This window comes from Mesoplodon bidens, assembly GCF_964165515.1.
Source record: "Mesoplodon bidens genome assembly, chromosome: 4".
Taxonomy (NCBI): domain Eukaryota; kingdom Metazoa; phylum Chordata; class Mammalia; order Artiodactyla; family Ziphiidae; genus Mesoplodon; species Mesoplodon bidens.
Window position 1 is genome coordinate 126,476,491 of NC_138160.1, and position 17,916 is coordinate 126,494,406.

Consider the following 17,916-nt stretch of genomic DNA (forward strand, 5'->3'; position numbering starts at 1 on the left):
AGAACAGCACAACAAAGGGACTCAACAAATACCTTTTTATCTGGCATCCTTGAGATACGTTTCTTAAAATATTGAGTTTATTTAATATTTCCTCCAGATAATCAAGGGTAATTATCTTAATATTTTGATTCTGTATCACTCTTTGTGTTACTCTGTTCTAAATAATCATGGTTTCCTATTTTTTTGCTGTTACCATTCATACATCTGTCACACATTTATTTTGTGTATGTTCTGTCGATTTTCCCAGAGATGTGACTATTTTCAGTTCCTACCTAGTTTGTATCAAAATGACAGCCAGTGACCAAAAGACAAAACAGTCACAAACAACCTCCCCTTTTCCAATTCCCAGTTTTTCTACTGTCGACAACATACACAAGGAAACATCTGCCTACCTTGACACCTTCTTTCATACAGTAGATCTGTAGAGCACTTACACCATCTGAGAATGGGTGAATTTGCAGATTAAATGGAGGGGATCGTCTCTCTCTTTCCTTGAAATACAGTGAAGAATATATGGGAATTAAAAAAAAAAAAGCAACTACTGATTAATCACTAAACCAGTTGTCTGTGGCCTCTATGCTATTTCAGCAGCTTATCAATATGCCATTTGGCAAAAAAAAAATCGAACTCAAGATCTGGATGTTTGAATTTAATGGAAAAGAGCCAATAAGTCAACTAAGAGATGTGGGAGAAGAATTTAACATGGTGTCATCCAGTTTTGCAATTTTTTTTTTTTTTCCGATACACGGGCCTCTCACTGCTGTGGCCTCACCCGCCGTGGAGCACAGGCTCCAGACGTGCAGGCCCAGCGGCCATGGCTCACGGGCCCAGCCGCTCCGCGGCCAGTTTTGCAAATTTTTTGATCAAGGAAATGTGGGAAGTGGAGTTCCATTTTAAACTACATGAATATTTAGAGCTTTCAAGTATCACAAAGAATGTTCTTCTGACCATGAAGTTTTATGGCAGCTCATGGTCTTTTGCATATTCAATCCACTCAAGCTTTATTAGTAAGATTTGTGGGCTACCAAAGATGACTTAACTCTTCTTCACTGAAGCATACCAACTGCTAACTTTATCCAAACCTAATGTAAAATAACCTCAAGAAGAAATTGCTGGCAAAATAACAAAGAAATCAAATGGGAAATTTTCTTACCCTTTACATATCAGCGCACATTCAACCAGACCCTATGCCGGATTCTGCATGATATAATCAAAATCTGATTTGATTGATATGTTTTACTTAAAAACAAAGATTGAAACTTGGCCAAGTTAACCAAAGTATTTCCTAAAACAAATTACCTTGCTTCTTAGCCTTTTGCATAATGCATTACAGAATAAAAAGTTTACTTACAAATTCAAGGGTCTACCAATAAAATATTTTTGTATATAGTACATTTTAAAATATAATTCTTGAAGTAATATTTTCCTGAGTCAGAATTCAATGAAGGATGGAAATGATTATTTAAAAGCAATGAAATATTGATAAAGTTTGAAATATATTATTCAAATTATTTTAAAATTATTCATTAGCCTTGTTCATAAAGGCAACAGTGTTGTAAAGTACAGTATCTGAGCAGACAATTCTGAGTTGCATCAGTGCTTCACCACGTACTAGTCACAGGACTTGGGCAAGTTATTTAACCTCAGTTGCCTCATCTATCAAATCTTGGTTGTGGTTGTGAGGTCCAATGAAAGTATGTATCTGAAATGCTTAAGTTAGTACCTCACACAAAGAATGGGTTCAGTGCATGTTAATATTTTTATTATCATTATCATCATTTCCTTACTTCTAGCTCTAGATTTCGAAACTCCAGCAGCTCATTCTGGTCTCTGGCATCCTGCAGTTCCTGTTGGAGCCGGTGATTTTCTGCCTCTTGTTTTTCTATCTGATGAAGTAAATCCTCAGGTTAGGTGGACATTGCGAAAAGCATCTACAACTTTGCAAAGCAAGCATGGACAGCATTCATTTACACGGTGAATAAATCATCTAGACCATAAAAAAAAAGTCCCAAGTAGATGTGAATAAAATAAATCTTTGGTCTTCCCTCTAGTTATCCTTTGGTTGAGTTTTTCAGGTCATAGAAGAAAATACTGGAGGATGCCTCCATTCATTGAGATAAAGTCTAGGGACCCTATGAATAGTGAATCTGTCCCTTGCTGTCTGGAACAGTGTCCAAGAACTAGATTTAATGGTGCAAATAATGGAGACTGACACCTCTTATTTCTGGAGTTACAAGTTGTTGAAGAAATATTTTTTTAAAACAGCTCTGATCCTACACAAAAATTTGTTGAATTCTAGTTACCTTCAAAATAAAGCCGAAGTCCTCAATGAAATTCAAAAACCTTAATAATCTGCTCACCAGATTTAGGTGTTATCACTGTCATGTCTACACGCACACACACTCACATGTGATCACACACACTTGAATCTAGAAACCCAGATCTACCCTATGTTCTGGTTACTCCAGGAGCTCTGTCTGTGCTCACCCCTGCCTGAAAAGGGCTCCCCAATTCCCTTTTCTACATGAGGAAATCCTATACTTCCTTGACGTCTCCTACCATAAGAGCCTTCCCCTGGCTCCTCAATCCAAAGTGACAACTCTCCCTTCTGTTTTCCCATAGGGCTTTCCTGTAGGACATCTAGTGTAACCTGATGAAGCATGGAATTAAGTTAGTTGTGTACAAACCTGCCTTGCCCTGTACACAGTGCCTGTGTCCACAAGGGATCAGAACATTTTCATGATCTGCAATAGGCCTGGGGCTGCCTTCGATATTAGCTGTGTGGGTGGGCCTTCTGTACAGTAACTATTTAAAATCTTGAATTTAGAAATAAAAAATCAGGGGCTTTTTAATGTAGGGTAAATCTTACTTTCTCAAGGATAAACACTTGAAGTAGAATGTTTAGCTCTATTGTCACTTTGGTTTTCTTTTACTCTTAGAAGGCTGAGCTCAAAAAATTCCCCTTTTAGCCCAAAGAAATCAAGACCAAAGAAAATCAGAAAGAAGACATAATGGGAATTATTTTTTTAGATGATAAATAAGTATAATTACACTTATTACTGGGCATCTCGGAGACTACTAAAATCTTCTTTTTCTCATGGCCTCCTGATATAGAAAAATTCTAGAAAAATAAAGATGGGGGAAAGTGAGATACTATGTAACATTAATTTATGTAGCCAACTCAAGTTTTTTCCACTAGATTTTTGTGGTCTAGTAAACTTTTGAAAGTTTTTAGAAGTTGACTATTTCCTAGAATCTTGGCTTGACATCAGAGATGGGATATTTGGGGAGATTCCTGGATCTGGTGGTTAGCACTAGCCATCATATTAGTGGTTCACAGGTGGCTACAATTCATAGACCAGGGCTAATGTCCATAAAGTTTCTTTAGAGGGACCCGTAACCTTTCTGAGAGTACCAGTCCTCAATCCTGGAATACCCACCCCCCTTCTATACATCAGCTCTGTCTCTCATCATGTAGAAAGTGAGACAGGACCAGAGGGAGGGGAGGACAAGCATCTTCTTTACCTTTTCATGCTTACCAGGGTGTTGCGGTTAACTTTTATTACTTGTCAAGGCTAGTGAATATCGGCGGGAAAAATCCTAAAATAATTTCTATATAACTCTACATCATCCTACAGAATTATTTCCCTTTTTCAAATGGGCTTTCAAATTCTCCTTCTGTCAAGAATAATATGAGATTATTTTGTAATTGTTTCATATCATCAAAGGGAAATGCCAAAGGAAAAGCCACGTTTGAACTTAAAATGATCTCTGTTGTATTTCACTGCCCCTAATCAAAAGTCTATGTTCAGCTAACCCAAATTAATTCTATCTATTGGGCCGAAGCCATGCCTTTGCATCTTGATTTGTTCCAACCTCCTGGAAATGCTCTTTTGTGCTCTGGATGCATCTTTTGAAATGTTCTTTCATAAAAAATAAACAAACAAGCAGCCAACATTAGCAAAAAATTAACAGTAAGAATACAGTCTATGCTAGGTTGCAGCATGTCCTTGCACAAAATAACAAGTCCTATTCACAGGGTGTTCTTGTAGATGGTCAACCACATAGGATGTGTGCATGTGTGGGTGTGTATATATATACGTACAGTACATATACAGTATATATATATGGGTAACAAATCAATAGGTTTCAGGGATCACATCCTTTCAAGTCGGCACAACGCCCAGCGCAGAGCCATGCACACCACGTGCCACTCAACTGATGGTGATGGCAGTGACAGAAATGCAGTTGGGCACCCAGCAGAGGGGAGCACAGCGCCAGAAAAGCCTCCCTGTCCCCTAGCCCCTGTGCCACTCCTGAGAGGACCCCCTGCTGCTCCTGGATCTCTCATCATTCTCTCCTCTACCCCACTAGGGTGTTGCGCCCCACATACCTTTTCTAAAAGCTCCTGGTTTCTCTTAATGAAAAGTTGTTTATCTTCTACCCAGTGTGAATCCTGTTTGACAAAGAATATCGCGCAGTCAGCATTTCAGAGTGGCATGAAAGAGCATGTGTCGTCAAACCACTTTGCCAGGGCCGTCTTCTCTCCACCCGGATCGTTTGCCTGCCAACGACTGGTAAATGACACCCACCCCGGCCTGCTCCTTATTCCAAGACATTGGGGCCAAAGTTGCCGGGAAAATTTAACCCCCTTTTTACTGTCACTCACTATCCCTATCTTTTCAAGTCTGAATAATCCAGGACCAGCCTTCTGGGGACTCAGAAGTGACCACACAGGCAAAAAGTGAAAAGGGTCAGAATGCACACAGGCTAGATACATATGGATGGAAAACATTAAAATGCAGAACCATAAATGTAGCATAGAGGCAAAGAATGCAGCTTGAGGGGTGGGTCTTGGTCTTAGCAGCTCATGACCACTCTAGGCTATGTGTACAGGGCTCCTCTTCCTCTGGCATTCTCTCTCTTGCCCAGCCTTATTCACTGTTGTAGCTGGGTTCACACTCTGGCCAACAAAACACCAGGGACAGAAACAGAGAGTTTAACATTCTGACACAGTTTGAGAAAGGTCACTGTGGAGAGCCAAGCCGTGTCCTGGATGGGCCCATGCACAGGGTGATCTAGAGGAAGGTCAGATTGAATTGTCTGCATCTGCAGAAGTGGGAGCAACCAAATGCCTACCTGCCCTTTCTGAGCCAGAGTCGCTTCCAGATCTTCAATTTTGGCTTTATACCTTAGCACCTCTGCCTGGAGCTGCTCTTGAGCCTAGTGAAATCAAAATTCCAGAACTCAGTAAGTAAAATGGCAACTCAACATTTTTCTTCCCCTCATGTTCCTTGATTAGAACTCAACAACTGAGAAAAGAAAAAAAAAAAAAAAAAAAAGAATTTTCTATCACCAAAGAACATTTTCAATCTATTTTTACAACGTAAATTCTCTGTGTACAAATTTCAGTGGCTCCCTTTATCATCAGGTTAAAATTCAAACTGTTTAGCTTGGGGTTTGAGAACTTCTCTTATATTTCCAATCTTTTCCCACCACTATCAATGCAGGGTCCATCCCTTACCTGCTGGTGATCTCCTTGTTCCCTAAGTATGTCTTGTACCTCTCCGCTTCTCTCTTTATTTGAACGACTTCCCCTTCTGGAAAGCCTTCTCCCATATTGCCTCCCCAAAATCCTTCCATTCTTTCAAAGCCAACTTTGTGCCCTATATTTAAATCTAAATGCAAATCTATGTATGTAGGTATGTATATATGTATCTATCATGTGTTTTGTGTGTGTGTGCACGCACATGTGCGCACAACAGCAGTTTGGGACACTGATTTGTATGGAACAACCTTATTTCATTTAGTCTAGTAATTTTTTAGATTCACTTGTATTCTCTCTTAATATGATCCTACTTTTTGTGAAAAATAACTTTTTTTGTTTTCTGGTCATACATATATTTTTTTCCTTGTCTTATGATCTGGATAGGTTCAACAAATTTGAACAAAATCAGTGATGGTAAGTATTCTTTTCTTATTATTCACTGTGAGGAGAATATTTCTTCGGACTGTTAAATGTTATATTTACCTTTATCAGGTTAAAAAATTCCAAGCTTCATTTGCTAAGATTTAATTTAACTTTGTTGGCACAGTGGTTAAGAATCCGCCTGCCAATGCAGGTGACACGAGTTCGATCCCTGGTCCGGGAAGATCCCATATGCCTCGGAGCAACTAAGCCTGTGTGTCACAACTACTGAAGCCCGTGTGCCTAGAGCCCATGCTCTGTTACTAGAAGCCACCACAATGAGAAGCCCGTGAACCACAATGAAGACCCAACACAGCCGAAAATTAAAAAAAAAAAAAAAAAAAAATTATTTTAACTTTGAATGGGTGTTGAGTATAACTATTTTTTTTTCCTTGTCTTGAAGTGATTAGGTCTTCTGTTTTCACTGATACTTTTTCATCTATACTAACTATTTTTGCATCTCTACTTTCTTTGAATTTACTCTACTACTCTTTTCCCAACATCTTGATTTGTTTTAGACTATTTTGCTCAGAATAGTAAGTTGTCTTACTTTAATGGCCATAAACAATGCTAAACCTGTATTTTGATGGGAGAGTGAGACTAGAGAAAGAGAACTGGGTTCTATGTCATCACCTCTACAAAAAACAAGGCATATGCTGTTATTTCAATTGACCAATCCTACGCTGGTAAGAACGGGTAGTAAAAATTGATATAGGAATCCACAACTCTTACAATATTATGGCACAGACATGAAAGCACACACACACACATCCCTTCCTAATGATTGCTTACCTTTCTATTCCAAATCACGGTGGGTTTTCTTTAATATTTACTCTCTTATGTATGTGTATGTGCATGTATGTATGTATGCTACCATTTAAAAATATAGCTATAATATCTATCCTTTCCCACTAACCAACTAACAGTAGTTCCTACAACACTCCTCAGTACATTGTAGACCTTCTAATTAGGAAGTAGGATAAAATCACTGGATGGTCACACTCTTTCTTGCCCCAAGTAAACTAACCTATGAGGAAGTTATGGCATGGTGGTTATGATTGAACTCGGAAGGACGAGGTTCATATCCTAGCTTTCATCTAAGCTACATACCCTGGTTTTAACCTAACTAAGCTATATTTAACTTTTACTGGGCTACTATTTCCTCTCCTGTAAAAAGGAGTTAATAATAGCATCTAACTCATAGAGTTGTTTTAGGATTACATGAGATAATGCATAGAAAGTACTCAGTACAATGCCTGAAACACAGCAACGACTCAATAATGTCAAGTATTAGTACTGTATGTGGTTTTTTTTTTTTTTTTTTTTTTTTTTATGTATGTGGTTTTTTTAAAAAACAGACTTATGAGAGGCAGTTGCAACATAATGGAAAAAACAACTGACCCAGTATGATATGACTTGGAATCCCAGTTTTGCATTTATTAGCTGTGTGATCTGGGGCAATTCAATTAACCTCTCTGAGCCTCAAATTCCTCTTTTATAAAATACCCACCTTAGGGGGCTGGCACAAGGGTTAAGTGAGATATTGTTAGTGACAATTCTCAGTAAGCTGTCAATGTAATGCTGTGCACTTATTAACTCAGAAAAAGAACTGGCTAACCATTGCTTTTGAAAGATAAAAGTTTTTTTTTATTTAAGCAAGAAACTAAAAAACATGGATTACCAAATTCAACATTGTTTAGCTTTGAAAATATAAGTTTTCAAATAGCAAAAATAAGAACTATGTACTCAACTATCTTTAAAGGAACAAAAGCATCAATCTAAGCTGGTTCTAATGTCTCTAGATCCAAGGTTTGTTGACATAAAAGATAAAGCAGTTCAAAACTGCAGTGGAAAGAAGGGAGAAAGCTACCCTATTGGTACTTTTATGTCTGCAATACTTTTATGCTGTGACTGTCGCAAGCCTATTCAGGGCACTCTCCCAGATGTACACTAACCTTGGCTTCTCTTTCAGCATCAATGATGCCTCCAGTCTGCTCCTGCAAGAGGGCATAGGCTCTTTGGAGAGCCTGGTACTCTTTTGTTAATTGTCGGAATCGTAGCTCAGATTCTTCAGCTGCTAGACTCTTGAGGTTAAAAAAAAGTAGAAAAATAGTTATGTTATGTTCAGGTCCTGTGTTCAATGTGAAATATTAGCATTTGTCCATTTTTTAAAGAGTAATAAAGGTTTGTGTGATATTGGATTCTATGTGATTTTACTCTTAATTTTAAAGTATGTGTACGGGCACAAATACTATGACACTTTCTAGGTGCGCATTTCAGAAATATTTAAGTACTCATTAATAAGAGAAGCATTTGCTTATTTATACCTTTCTGATTATTACCCATTTGGGCTTGGATTACAGACAATTTTGGATCCAAATGAGAAAAATGTACACCCAGATTTTGGATCCATATTTGAGGAGATGATATCAGAGTTTTAGTTTCAGTTCCTTTCAATACATTCATATCTAACAACTTCTTCTCCAGATAAATTATAAAAACATAGTTTTACAGCGTTAGGTCCTAAACTTCAGAGCATAATACAATCACCAAGTAAAAAATGCAGATCTGGGGGTTCCACCCTCAAGATCCTGCAGGAGTCAGGAGTTGTGTGGTCCAGGAACTTTCATGGTAATTGAACCCCCTAGATAGTTCAGATGAAGGTGGCCGACAAAGAAACTTGGCTAAGCACTGTCTTAGACTTATTTAAAAGCTGTTCCTCTAAGCTTCTTCTTTGGTTCACGCCTCCTCTGGATGAAGAATCTGAGAGAATAATTTTATTTTGAAAGAAGTCTTCAAGTTACAGAGCTGAACTTCAGAGAAGTTTCTACAAGGGCTACATAACATAGGTGAAGCTATTTCTAAGAGGTAACAAAGTCAAGCACAGTCTCAAAATTGGTCACTATTATGAGATTATGTGCTGTTCACAAAGCAGATAAAAAGTGAAATGGTTTTTCTCCCCCTTCAAGGAAAGATGCGGTGACAATATCATAAAAGATGAGAGAAGTGAAAAAGCTTACTTCATCCAAGTCATCATCAGGAGTAGCTGGCGTTCGGTCTGTTCTAAATGAGGCCATGGATGATGTTTCTGAATCCATGGAGTCCTCATCATAGCCAATAAATGGGTCCAAAACAGGCCTCTAGTGGAGGGACAGTACATATTTACCAATAAAACTAACAGTGGGGAAAGTCAACATATTATTAAAGCACTGTCAACTGGCAAACATGCAAATGAACAGAGAAGACATAGATCCTTTAATGCTTCTTTGATGAAATAAACATATTAGGCATGAACACAATAATTTCAATAAATGTTTGTCCTACGTTATTTCACTTCTGATATTTCGGAGGAAGATTCATTAATATTTGGGCTCTTCATAAAAACACTGTATCCTCTTTTATGTTACATTTTATACCATGATGATTTTATGTCATTTACTCTGTCCAGTATTTAAAATATAATCAAGGAATTCTGAAAGTCCAGGCATCTATGGGAAGGGGATTATCAACTCATATCATCTAATTCCACATCCAAATCAAATGATGCAATTGTTAAAAGCAAAAATCAAACACATTGACAAATTAAATAACAAAACTTTGTGGATTATAAGAGGCTATACAGATATTCATGGATTGAGAGTATCATTATCAATAATATTGCCCAAGTGAATAATGAAAATATATTAATCAATTATAGGATGGGTACCAGATGCTAATATTATTCAGGGGAGACATCAGATCATAAGTATCTCTTGCATGTTCTTGGAGTGTGACTCTCCAGCTTGTCAGATAACCCTTTCTATGTCAAACCTAGTGGCTTCTTCACTAAGAGGAACTCATATTAAAGCAAACCCTTTCAGGTTAAGATCCACAACGCAATCATTTTTGGACTTCTGAGAACTGTCAAGAGAAGAGGTTTTCTTCTGGCAGATAAACCCCAGGGTTTGCTGCAATTCAGGAACATCTGATTTATCACATCTTTGCAGGAAGATTCCTTGGCAAGCCTCACTTCTCTGGCTCTGTGTGTGGCAAAAGCCTGATAACCTAGTTTTCTCATTACCTTAATTGGCTTGGAACTTCTTCTATGCTTTCTCCTACGAATGAGCTTTTCCCGGTCCTGGAAAATAGATTAACGACTTTTCAGATCTTGAGTTGGTACATATCTCCCCCGTAGGGTTTTGTTTTTTGTTTGTTCCCCAAAGACAGAGTTGTTTTTCCCCTGAGGCATTACATATTTCTATTTAAAATAAGATTATGTTTTGTAAATTTTGGCAACTTTGGGTTTGATACTTAAGTATTTTCAAAGGAAGAATATTCTACAACCTTTCCTGATTATGTGGATCTGAGAGCCTCACAGTCAGGAAGTACACTGTGCACACTGTGTTGCTAATTGGATTTCAAGTGTGTTATACTTGAAATCAAGAACAAAATAGTCATTCATGTTCTCCCAAAGCACAATTCTTCAATTTTCTCAGATCCCAAATTATTTTAAATTTAGGTGTTGAAAAAAATATTATTTTATTTTAAAGAATAAAACATTCTTTTCACTTAATCACTTGAAAAGCACAGAAAGCTATCTTTTGACTATGCTTGGATCCTTGTTCTCACCTGTAGCCTCTGAAAATGGGAACAGGGTATCTGCTTGGTTGGAAGCATCTAGTGTTTTCTTTTTTTGGATGGGGGGTGGTCCTCGTTAGAATGTTCTGGGGAATTCAAAGAATATCTAGAAATAACGATCGATTTCTTAATTCATTCTTTTTGTGAAAGGAGATATCCTGGGACTTTGGTGTCCACCTGCTGAATACTCCATATACTTACTGTACAAATTCAAAAGTGGATAGAGGGACTTCCCTGGTGGTCCAATGGTTAAGAATCCGCCTTCCAATGCAGGGGACACGGATTCGATCCCTGGTCTGGGAGCTAAGATCCCACATGCTGCAGGGCAATCTCGTCTGCCACAACTACAGAGCCCACGAGCCACAACTACTGAGCTTGTGTGCTCTGGAGCCCGTGCACCACAACTAGAGAGAAGTCCACACGCTGCCAACGACAATCCCGTGTGCCGCAACTAAGACCCGATGCAGCCAAATAAATAAATAAATAAATAAATAAATATTTTTTAAATAAGTGGATGGAATAAGTGACACTTATGTCTTCTTGAAAGTCTGCTAGACATGCCTCAAAATTCTGTAAGAAACTTTTAGCTTAAACTCAGGATACTCAAAGCCAAGCAAATTCCTGGACTAGTGAATCTGTGAGATTTATGAGTTATTAAGGATGTTGAAGTGAAGTGAAGGGCATAGAGCATTGAAGCACATGTTTAAGAAATAATCTGGTTAAGCCAGTGGTGTTAACTTTTTCGTCTTTCACCTTTATAAGTAAAAGTAATTTGATCATGCAACCTTAATATATCCAAAACTTTTAAAATTTATACTTAGATGACCCTCCAAATGTAGCATATGCATTATAACATACACTCAACATGGAAAATTTTAAAAGGGTGAACCATAAATAATTATAAAGCAGAATTTATAATCTTTTCTTCCCTCAATGGCAGTAAATCATCTTGCTCACCCTACTTTGGAGACTACTGCTTGAAACTCCCCCATCACTAGTTCACCTCTGTAAGCCTTGGCTTGGTCCTGAAGTGAAGAGTGATCACAGATGTCATTCACAGAATAAAGACAGAGGCAAAGAGGAAAATCCAAACACATATACAGGTCTCAGCCCAAAGTTGTAGGTAACACAGGCCTCAGCCAGATGCAGATGGGAGTAACAACTGCTTTACCTACTTCAGCAGGTACTTAAGTCACAGTCAGAACATCTGGACTGGAATTTCAGCTGTTATGTCATTATGATATTGTTGTTCATTCAACAAATATTTATTAAACTACCACTATGTGCCAGACACTGAATCAGGTGTTGGGAAACAAGAGACCTATGGTCCTGTTATTGTAGGCAAAATATTTAATCTCTGAGCCTCAGAATCTTGATACTGGAAAGCAATTATAAGATACATCACACAATCCACCTACTCACATTATAATGCATTTGGGAATTATTTTAATGTGCTTTGCAGCTATTAATTGTGTTACCAAAATTATTAAGTGCTTCTAGTGTATGTTGATTTCTTGGCTACTTGTCCTTCGAAACAGCTTAGAGTTTATAGATTAATCAAGACCTACCCTTGTGAGCTCATCAATAATGTTCTGTTGTTCAATAACCTGAAGTTTTAGAAACTCTGTCTCTTGTTCTTCATTAGCTTGATCGAGGTCATTCAGAGATTTTAATTTCTTCAAGGGTGGATGAGATGTAATTTTTTCTCTCTGGGTTGAAAAAAAAAGAAAGTGCAGGTGGAGACTTTGAAAATCCCAAACTTTAGTGGTTAACATAAAACATCTATAGAAACTTTATGAGGCTACAGCTAAATGTGAAAATGGCCCCCACACACACCAACACCCTCAAGTACATTTTGTCTGCTGTAATAGGTGGAAATCATTGGGAATGTCTGAAGATCTCTACAGCTGGACGGGAAGTCTGTGAAGGAGTACGTTAGCACGTCACCTCTATATATAATTCAAATGATGGCATCTATTCTCAGTTACTATGCAAGATCTTAGGAGATGTGGGGTACCCACTGTACGGTTCCACAAAGTGCACGTTAGTGAAATTCTTGGAAGGAGGTTTCTATTTTTTTAATTTTATTAATTTTTTTTTTTTTTTTTTTTGTGGTACGCGGGCCTCTCACTGTTGTGGCCTCTCCTGTTGCGGAGCACAGGCTCCGGACGCGCAGGCTCAGCGGCCATGGCTCACGGGCCCAGCCGCTCCGTGGCACGTGGGATCTTCCCGGACCGGGGCACGAACCCGTGTCCCCTGCATCGGCAGGCGGACTCTCAACCACTGCGCCACCAGGGAAGCCCCCTAATTTTATTAATTTTTAAAAAAGTTTTATTGACGTTTAGTTGATTTACAATGTTAATTTCTGCTATATAGCAAAGTGACTCAGTTATATATATATATATATATTCTTTTTCATATTCTTCTCCATTCTGGAATATCACAGGATATTGAATATAGTTCCCTGTGCTGTACAGTAGGACCTTGTTTATCCTGGAAGGAGGTTTCTGTGGCTGAGGAGCTAGGCTGAAACTCTGCTTCTCTATTTTGGAGCATTTGGAGAGTGTACAGATTCCTGGAAGTGCTCTCATTGTTCTGCAAAATTTAGAAACCCCACAAAATTCAGAGCCAGCAACCTTCTCTTGATTTCTTCCTTATGTGTTCCTTGCTTACATAAGGGAAAAATCTAAGCTTTCACAAATAGCATTGTATTTTAAAAATAAACTGGGAAAGACCAGGAAGTCAGGTTAACAGAGTAATAAAAAGAAGGAAGCTGCAGTTTTGCAGAGTCTGTGGTACACACCATTTCTGAATTTTCCTTGGTAACGGCTTTTAGTTTTTCTTCCATGCGCTGCAAAGACACCATCAGTTCATCGTTTCTCTTGGCGAGGCACTTGTTCCTTTCCAGAAGAGGTTTACATTGTTTTTCGGTTTCCCGCACGCGTTTTAACTGGGAAGACATAAGACAATGTGTCCCTTGTGTTTAGAGGCTGAAAATAACTTCACTATACCAAGAGCCACCAAAAAGAATGTAAAATGTAAGGCACAGAGCATGATATTTTAAACACAAACATCCAAAAATGATGTAAAAAATCCCTAATACTAATAAGAAAATGAACGCACAAGAGGCAATGGGCAAAAGACAAAGGGTAAATCACACAGGATACCCAAAAGGCCAATAGATATTTGAAAAGTTACTCCACCTCATTAGTGAGAAGGAAAATAAAAATGAAAATCCTACAATAAGAATATACCTCACACCCACCAAAATGACTAAAATGACCAATTATCTTTGCATGTTGACAAAGACATGGAGAAACTACAACTCTCAAACATTGTTGGGGGAAATGTAGCTGTTAAGACAACTGTGGAAAACTGGTAGCAACTGCTGAAGCTGACTGTATGCATACTCTACGATCCAGTAATTCTGTTCCTTAGTATATTCCCCCCAGACATGAACATATTTTCTCACCAGGACATGTAGCAGCACAATTAACAGCTATAAATTGTTATGAAACAACATTAATGTCCATTAACAATAGATGAATATATATATATTTATCATATAATTGTATATACATATCATATATTGTTTATACTTTTACAATAAATATATAATTATATCACATATAATTGAATATGATAGAAAGTGAAAATGAATGAATTCTACATGCAACACAGTGGATGACTCTCACCAATGTAATGCTGAGCAAAAAAGCCAGACACAAAGGAGTAATTATCATATGATTCCATTTACAACGCATTTTGTTGTTGTTGTTGGTTGGGCCGCACGGCTTGCGGGAATCTTAGTTCCCCAACCAGAGATTGAACCCAGGCCCCAGTAGTCAAAGTCCTAACCACTGGACCACCAGGGAATTCCCTACAACACATTTTAAAAATTGTGATAGACATCTATAGTGAGAGAATTCAGTATAGTGGTTAACTTTAGAAGGATGGTGATTGAAAGGGGTCACACAAAGGGGAAGTTCTGAGATGCTGGTAATCTTCCACTTATTCATCTGGGTAGTGGTTATATGGGTGTTTCACATTGGGCATATTTACTGAGCCATACCTTTATTATTTGTGCACTTTTCTTTATTGTGCTATAATTCTATAACATCGTATATACTACTATAACAAAATGTTTAAAAAATAATAAAAAAATTTTGCTTAGAACTCACCAATTCATTTCGTTCATCTCCAAGCAAGGTATTCCTGTCTTCTAATTTTCTTATAGTGGCGTTCAACTCAGCTATTCTCTTTTGATTTCTTCGCAAATCCTACACATGAAAATTAAAATTAAAAGTATTATTTCTTCAATAATACTTTTCACAAAATTTTAGAATACTGCTCATAAAAGTAATAGGCTTGGTTCCTTTCATTTGGCTCATGAGTTGAGAGTAAAATGTTCTCTTATTCAGAGAAGAGTAAATATTTACCCTATTCCAATCCCCAATATTCACTGCTTGGGTTTAAGATCAAGCCTGTTTGAAATTGTAAATGAATTCCGTGTGGCAGATACTCCCTGGAGCCCTGGCTCCTGGCAAAGGAAGTGGTAGATGGTTGGATCAGTTTATGAGATCTGTGAGCTGTGAGACCAAGGTCACGCTGTGATTACATGAGGTTCATGGTTACATGAGGTTCATCCCTTGTGTCATGGCTGCACATTGCTTCCCACAGCCTAGACAGATGTCCTGCTATTACTCTTAGCCAAAGAGAGGATAGAGCAGGATATAGGGATGGGATTTGCAAATTCCTGCATACCCCGGAGAAAAAGGTCAGACTCAGAAGGCTGGTGCATTACCTTCATGTATAGAAGACAGTAGATTATAGGATAGACTTCGCTGGTAGATTCTGCCCAGATCAGCTGGCTTCCCCACTGGCATAATAGTCATGGAATCACTTTACACACAGCAGTCATAGATTAATTCTGTGCTCTAGAGTCCATAGGACCTATATACTTGCAATTCCATTATCATCTTACATTTTGATAGTGCTGTACTGTTGACAAAGCAGTTTCACACACACTCTGTTCCTTGATTCACAATATCCTAGAGGATTCAGCAGAACCGGTAAGATTCAGGAAGGTCATAAGTTGTTCAAGGTCTATACTAATATGTATTGGATGCTGTGTGCCAGACACTATGTTCTATATTTTACATATCTTTTCTTCTAAACCTTAGACCAGCTCTATGGAATACCACTATTGCCTCTATTTTACAGATGAGGAAACTCTGAGCAGTCAAAGGATCTGCCTAAGGTCACACAGCAAATGGCAGATCCAGGATTTAAACTAAAGGGTATGACTCTGGAGCCCATTCTCTTGACAATTTTACTACACTGCAGGTAAGTGTCAGTGATAGAACTAAAACTTACATCTACTGAACCCTAATTCAGTATTCTTTCCGCCACCTACTGGGATATATGTATATATATACACATATATTCATAAATTATTTATTGGTCAGTTCTAAGTACTACTTTGGAACATACCTCTGTTCCTAAAAAATACATTGTCATCTTTTTTAGTGCTAAATAATTCTCAAGGTATAAGATATGAAAGTGAACTATATACAAGCAGATTTCTATCACTAAACTTCTGAAAATAATTTCTCATATAAAATAAGGAAAATCCAGGAAAGTAAGTGTCAAACTCAATCAGACTTGAAGCTCTCAGATGATGATTATAAATGGTTTAGTCTTTTACACAGTTATACATTTTGACCCCTGTACATGATAACCATTTTTACCAATTTTCAATTCAATCGTTCATACAAGGGAAAATGACCAGTCTTGGCAAGAGGCAAAGTATTTTCATCTAATTTATGATTCTTATAATATGCTGATGTTTGGACAGGTATCACAGCTAGAAAAATTCTATGAAGGATTTTAAAATATATGTAATTCTCTTGTGATCAGCTAATGCAGTACAGACCACTTTGTTGTCTATGAGTTTAGAAAACCTTGCTCCCAAGATACTTGCTTCTTTTATAGTAGGAGGTGGAATTGATTGCTCTGTAGTAAACAGGAAAAGAGCTTAAGTGAAAAGTAAAACTTAGGCGCTAAATAAAAGATGACTCCTGAGTTTTTAACTTCAACTTGAATAGACTTACAGGACTGCTGCAGTGCTCAGAGCCATCTCCTGCCCTTCCAGGAATTTCTCGTTTCGGACTGCTCATGTTACATTCAGCCTCCTTGACCAGAAAGAGCTGTTCATCCAAAGCCTCCTTCTGCAGTTGAAGTTTCTGTACATAGCCTGTTTGGGTCTCCAGTTCCTTTTCCAGGGAAAAGATGATTCTGTCCTTGGCTTTGATTTCATCCATCTGAATTAAATGACACCCATGACATTTTATTTAACAATGCTGCAAAATGCATTTTTACAATGGTATGAGCTTAACTTTTGTTCTGCTGATTGATATAGGGAAAAAAATCATGAATATGACAAGTATACTGAATTCAGGAATCAGACAAGGCAAGAATATGTAATGAACGGCCATCCTAGACTAATTAGGTGTCAAGGAGGGTAATTTTTTCTCTCTAGTATATACTATGTAGGTGCTGCGATTCAATATATTGTTTGAAACAGTCTGGTTTGGTTGGATATGGAAAGCAAAAGTTAACTTTAAAACAAGTCATTAGTGTTAATAAAGACAGATGCTAAATATTCTACTACAATGTTTCCCAGGATAATGTGTGATGTTACCTCCTGTTTGGGGGAATAACTTTTGAGTTCAGTTTAAATAGCAATAACAACTATGAACAGGTCATTAGTAACTGAAGAAGCTACAGTATTTCCAGTAGCCTCATCATTTCCTAAGGCCAATATGTTTGCATTCAAGTGGTGAATTTGTCCTTCCATGGTTCATGTTGTATGGCTCTTTCCATTCCTATCCATTTTTCAGAGCAGCCAGTTCTTAGCAACCATTTTACTATTACAGTCAGAAAACCATGGTTGGGACAAGAACTGGAATAGAAAATACCTGGTAATATTAGTCACTATTTTCCCACCTATATCTGTGGGATATATTTACTGATCCCAACACGCATTTTTGTTAAGCCTGGGCATGGCCTCAGAAATACTTCTCAACTAAAGGCTAAAAGCATTTGATACCAGTTGATCAGAGTTCCACTGGACTAAAAACTTTTTGCCATCCCTGGGTGAGGGCTAGTGAAGTTAATATCTGTAAACAATCTCTGAAGAAAGCATAGCCATTAGGTAAAACCTTTCTTCTCATTTCATTATATTCCATGAGAATCTTAAAAATAGAAATAGAATAGACACATTTAATACAAACAATATTATACTGTTCTCCTCTTTATAAAAATGTCTC

At 37.7% G+C, this 17,916-nt stretch overlaps 1 protein-coding gene across 2 annotated transcripts in view; it reads right to left on the reverse strand.

Annotated features, from left to right (window-relative positions):
* The window catches only part of JAKMIP2 (janus kinase and microtubule interacting protein 2), a 170,084-nt gene that overhangs the window by 34,100 nt on the left and 118,068 nt on the right, over nucleotides 1-17,916 (reverse strand). The window contains exons 4-14 of one of the 2 annotated variants that reach the window (XM_081232487.1): nucleotides 16,699-16,908; nucleotides 14,767-14,865; nucleotides 13,389-13,535; nucleotides 12,154-12,294; nucleotides 10,029-10,085; nucleotides 8,989-9,108; nucleotides 7,924-8,052; nucleotides 5,140-5,223; nucleotides 4,394-4,456; nucleotides 1,788-1,886; nucleotides 393-491 (exon numbers count right to left, since the gene is read on the reverse strand). In XM_081232487.1, the coding sequence (XP_081088613.1) occupies nucleotides 393-491; nucleotides 1,788-1,886; nucleotides 4,394-4,456; nucleotides 5,140-5,223; nucleotides 7,924-8,052; nucleotides 8,989-9,108; nucleotides 10,029-10,085; nucleotides 12,154-12,294; nucleotides 13,389-13,535; nucleotides 14,767-14,865; nucleotides 16,699-16,908 (1,248 nt within the window). The remainder of the gene's footprint in view (nucleotides 1-392; nucleotides 492-1,787; nucleotides 1,887-4,393; nucleotides 4,457-5,139; nucleotides 5,224-7,923; nucleotides 8,053-8,988; nucleotides 9,109-10,028; nucleotides 10,086-12,153; nucleotides 12,295-13,388; nucleotides 13,536-14,766; nucleotides 14,866-16,698; nucleotides 16,909-17,916) is intronic. The other variant, XM_081232488.1, reaches the window with a different exon arrangement.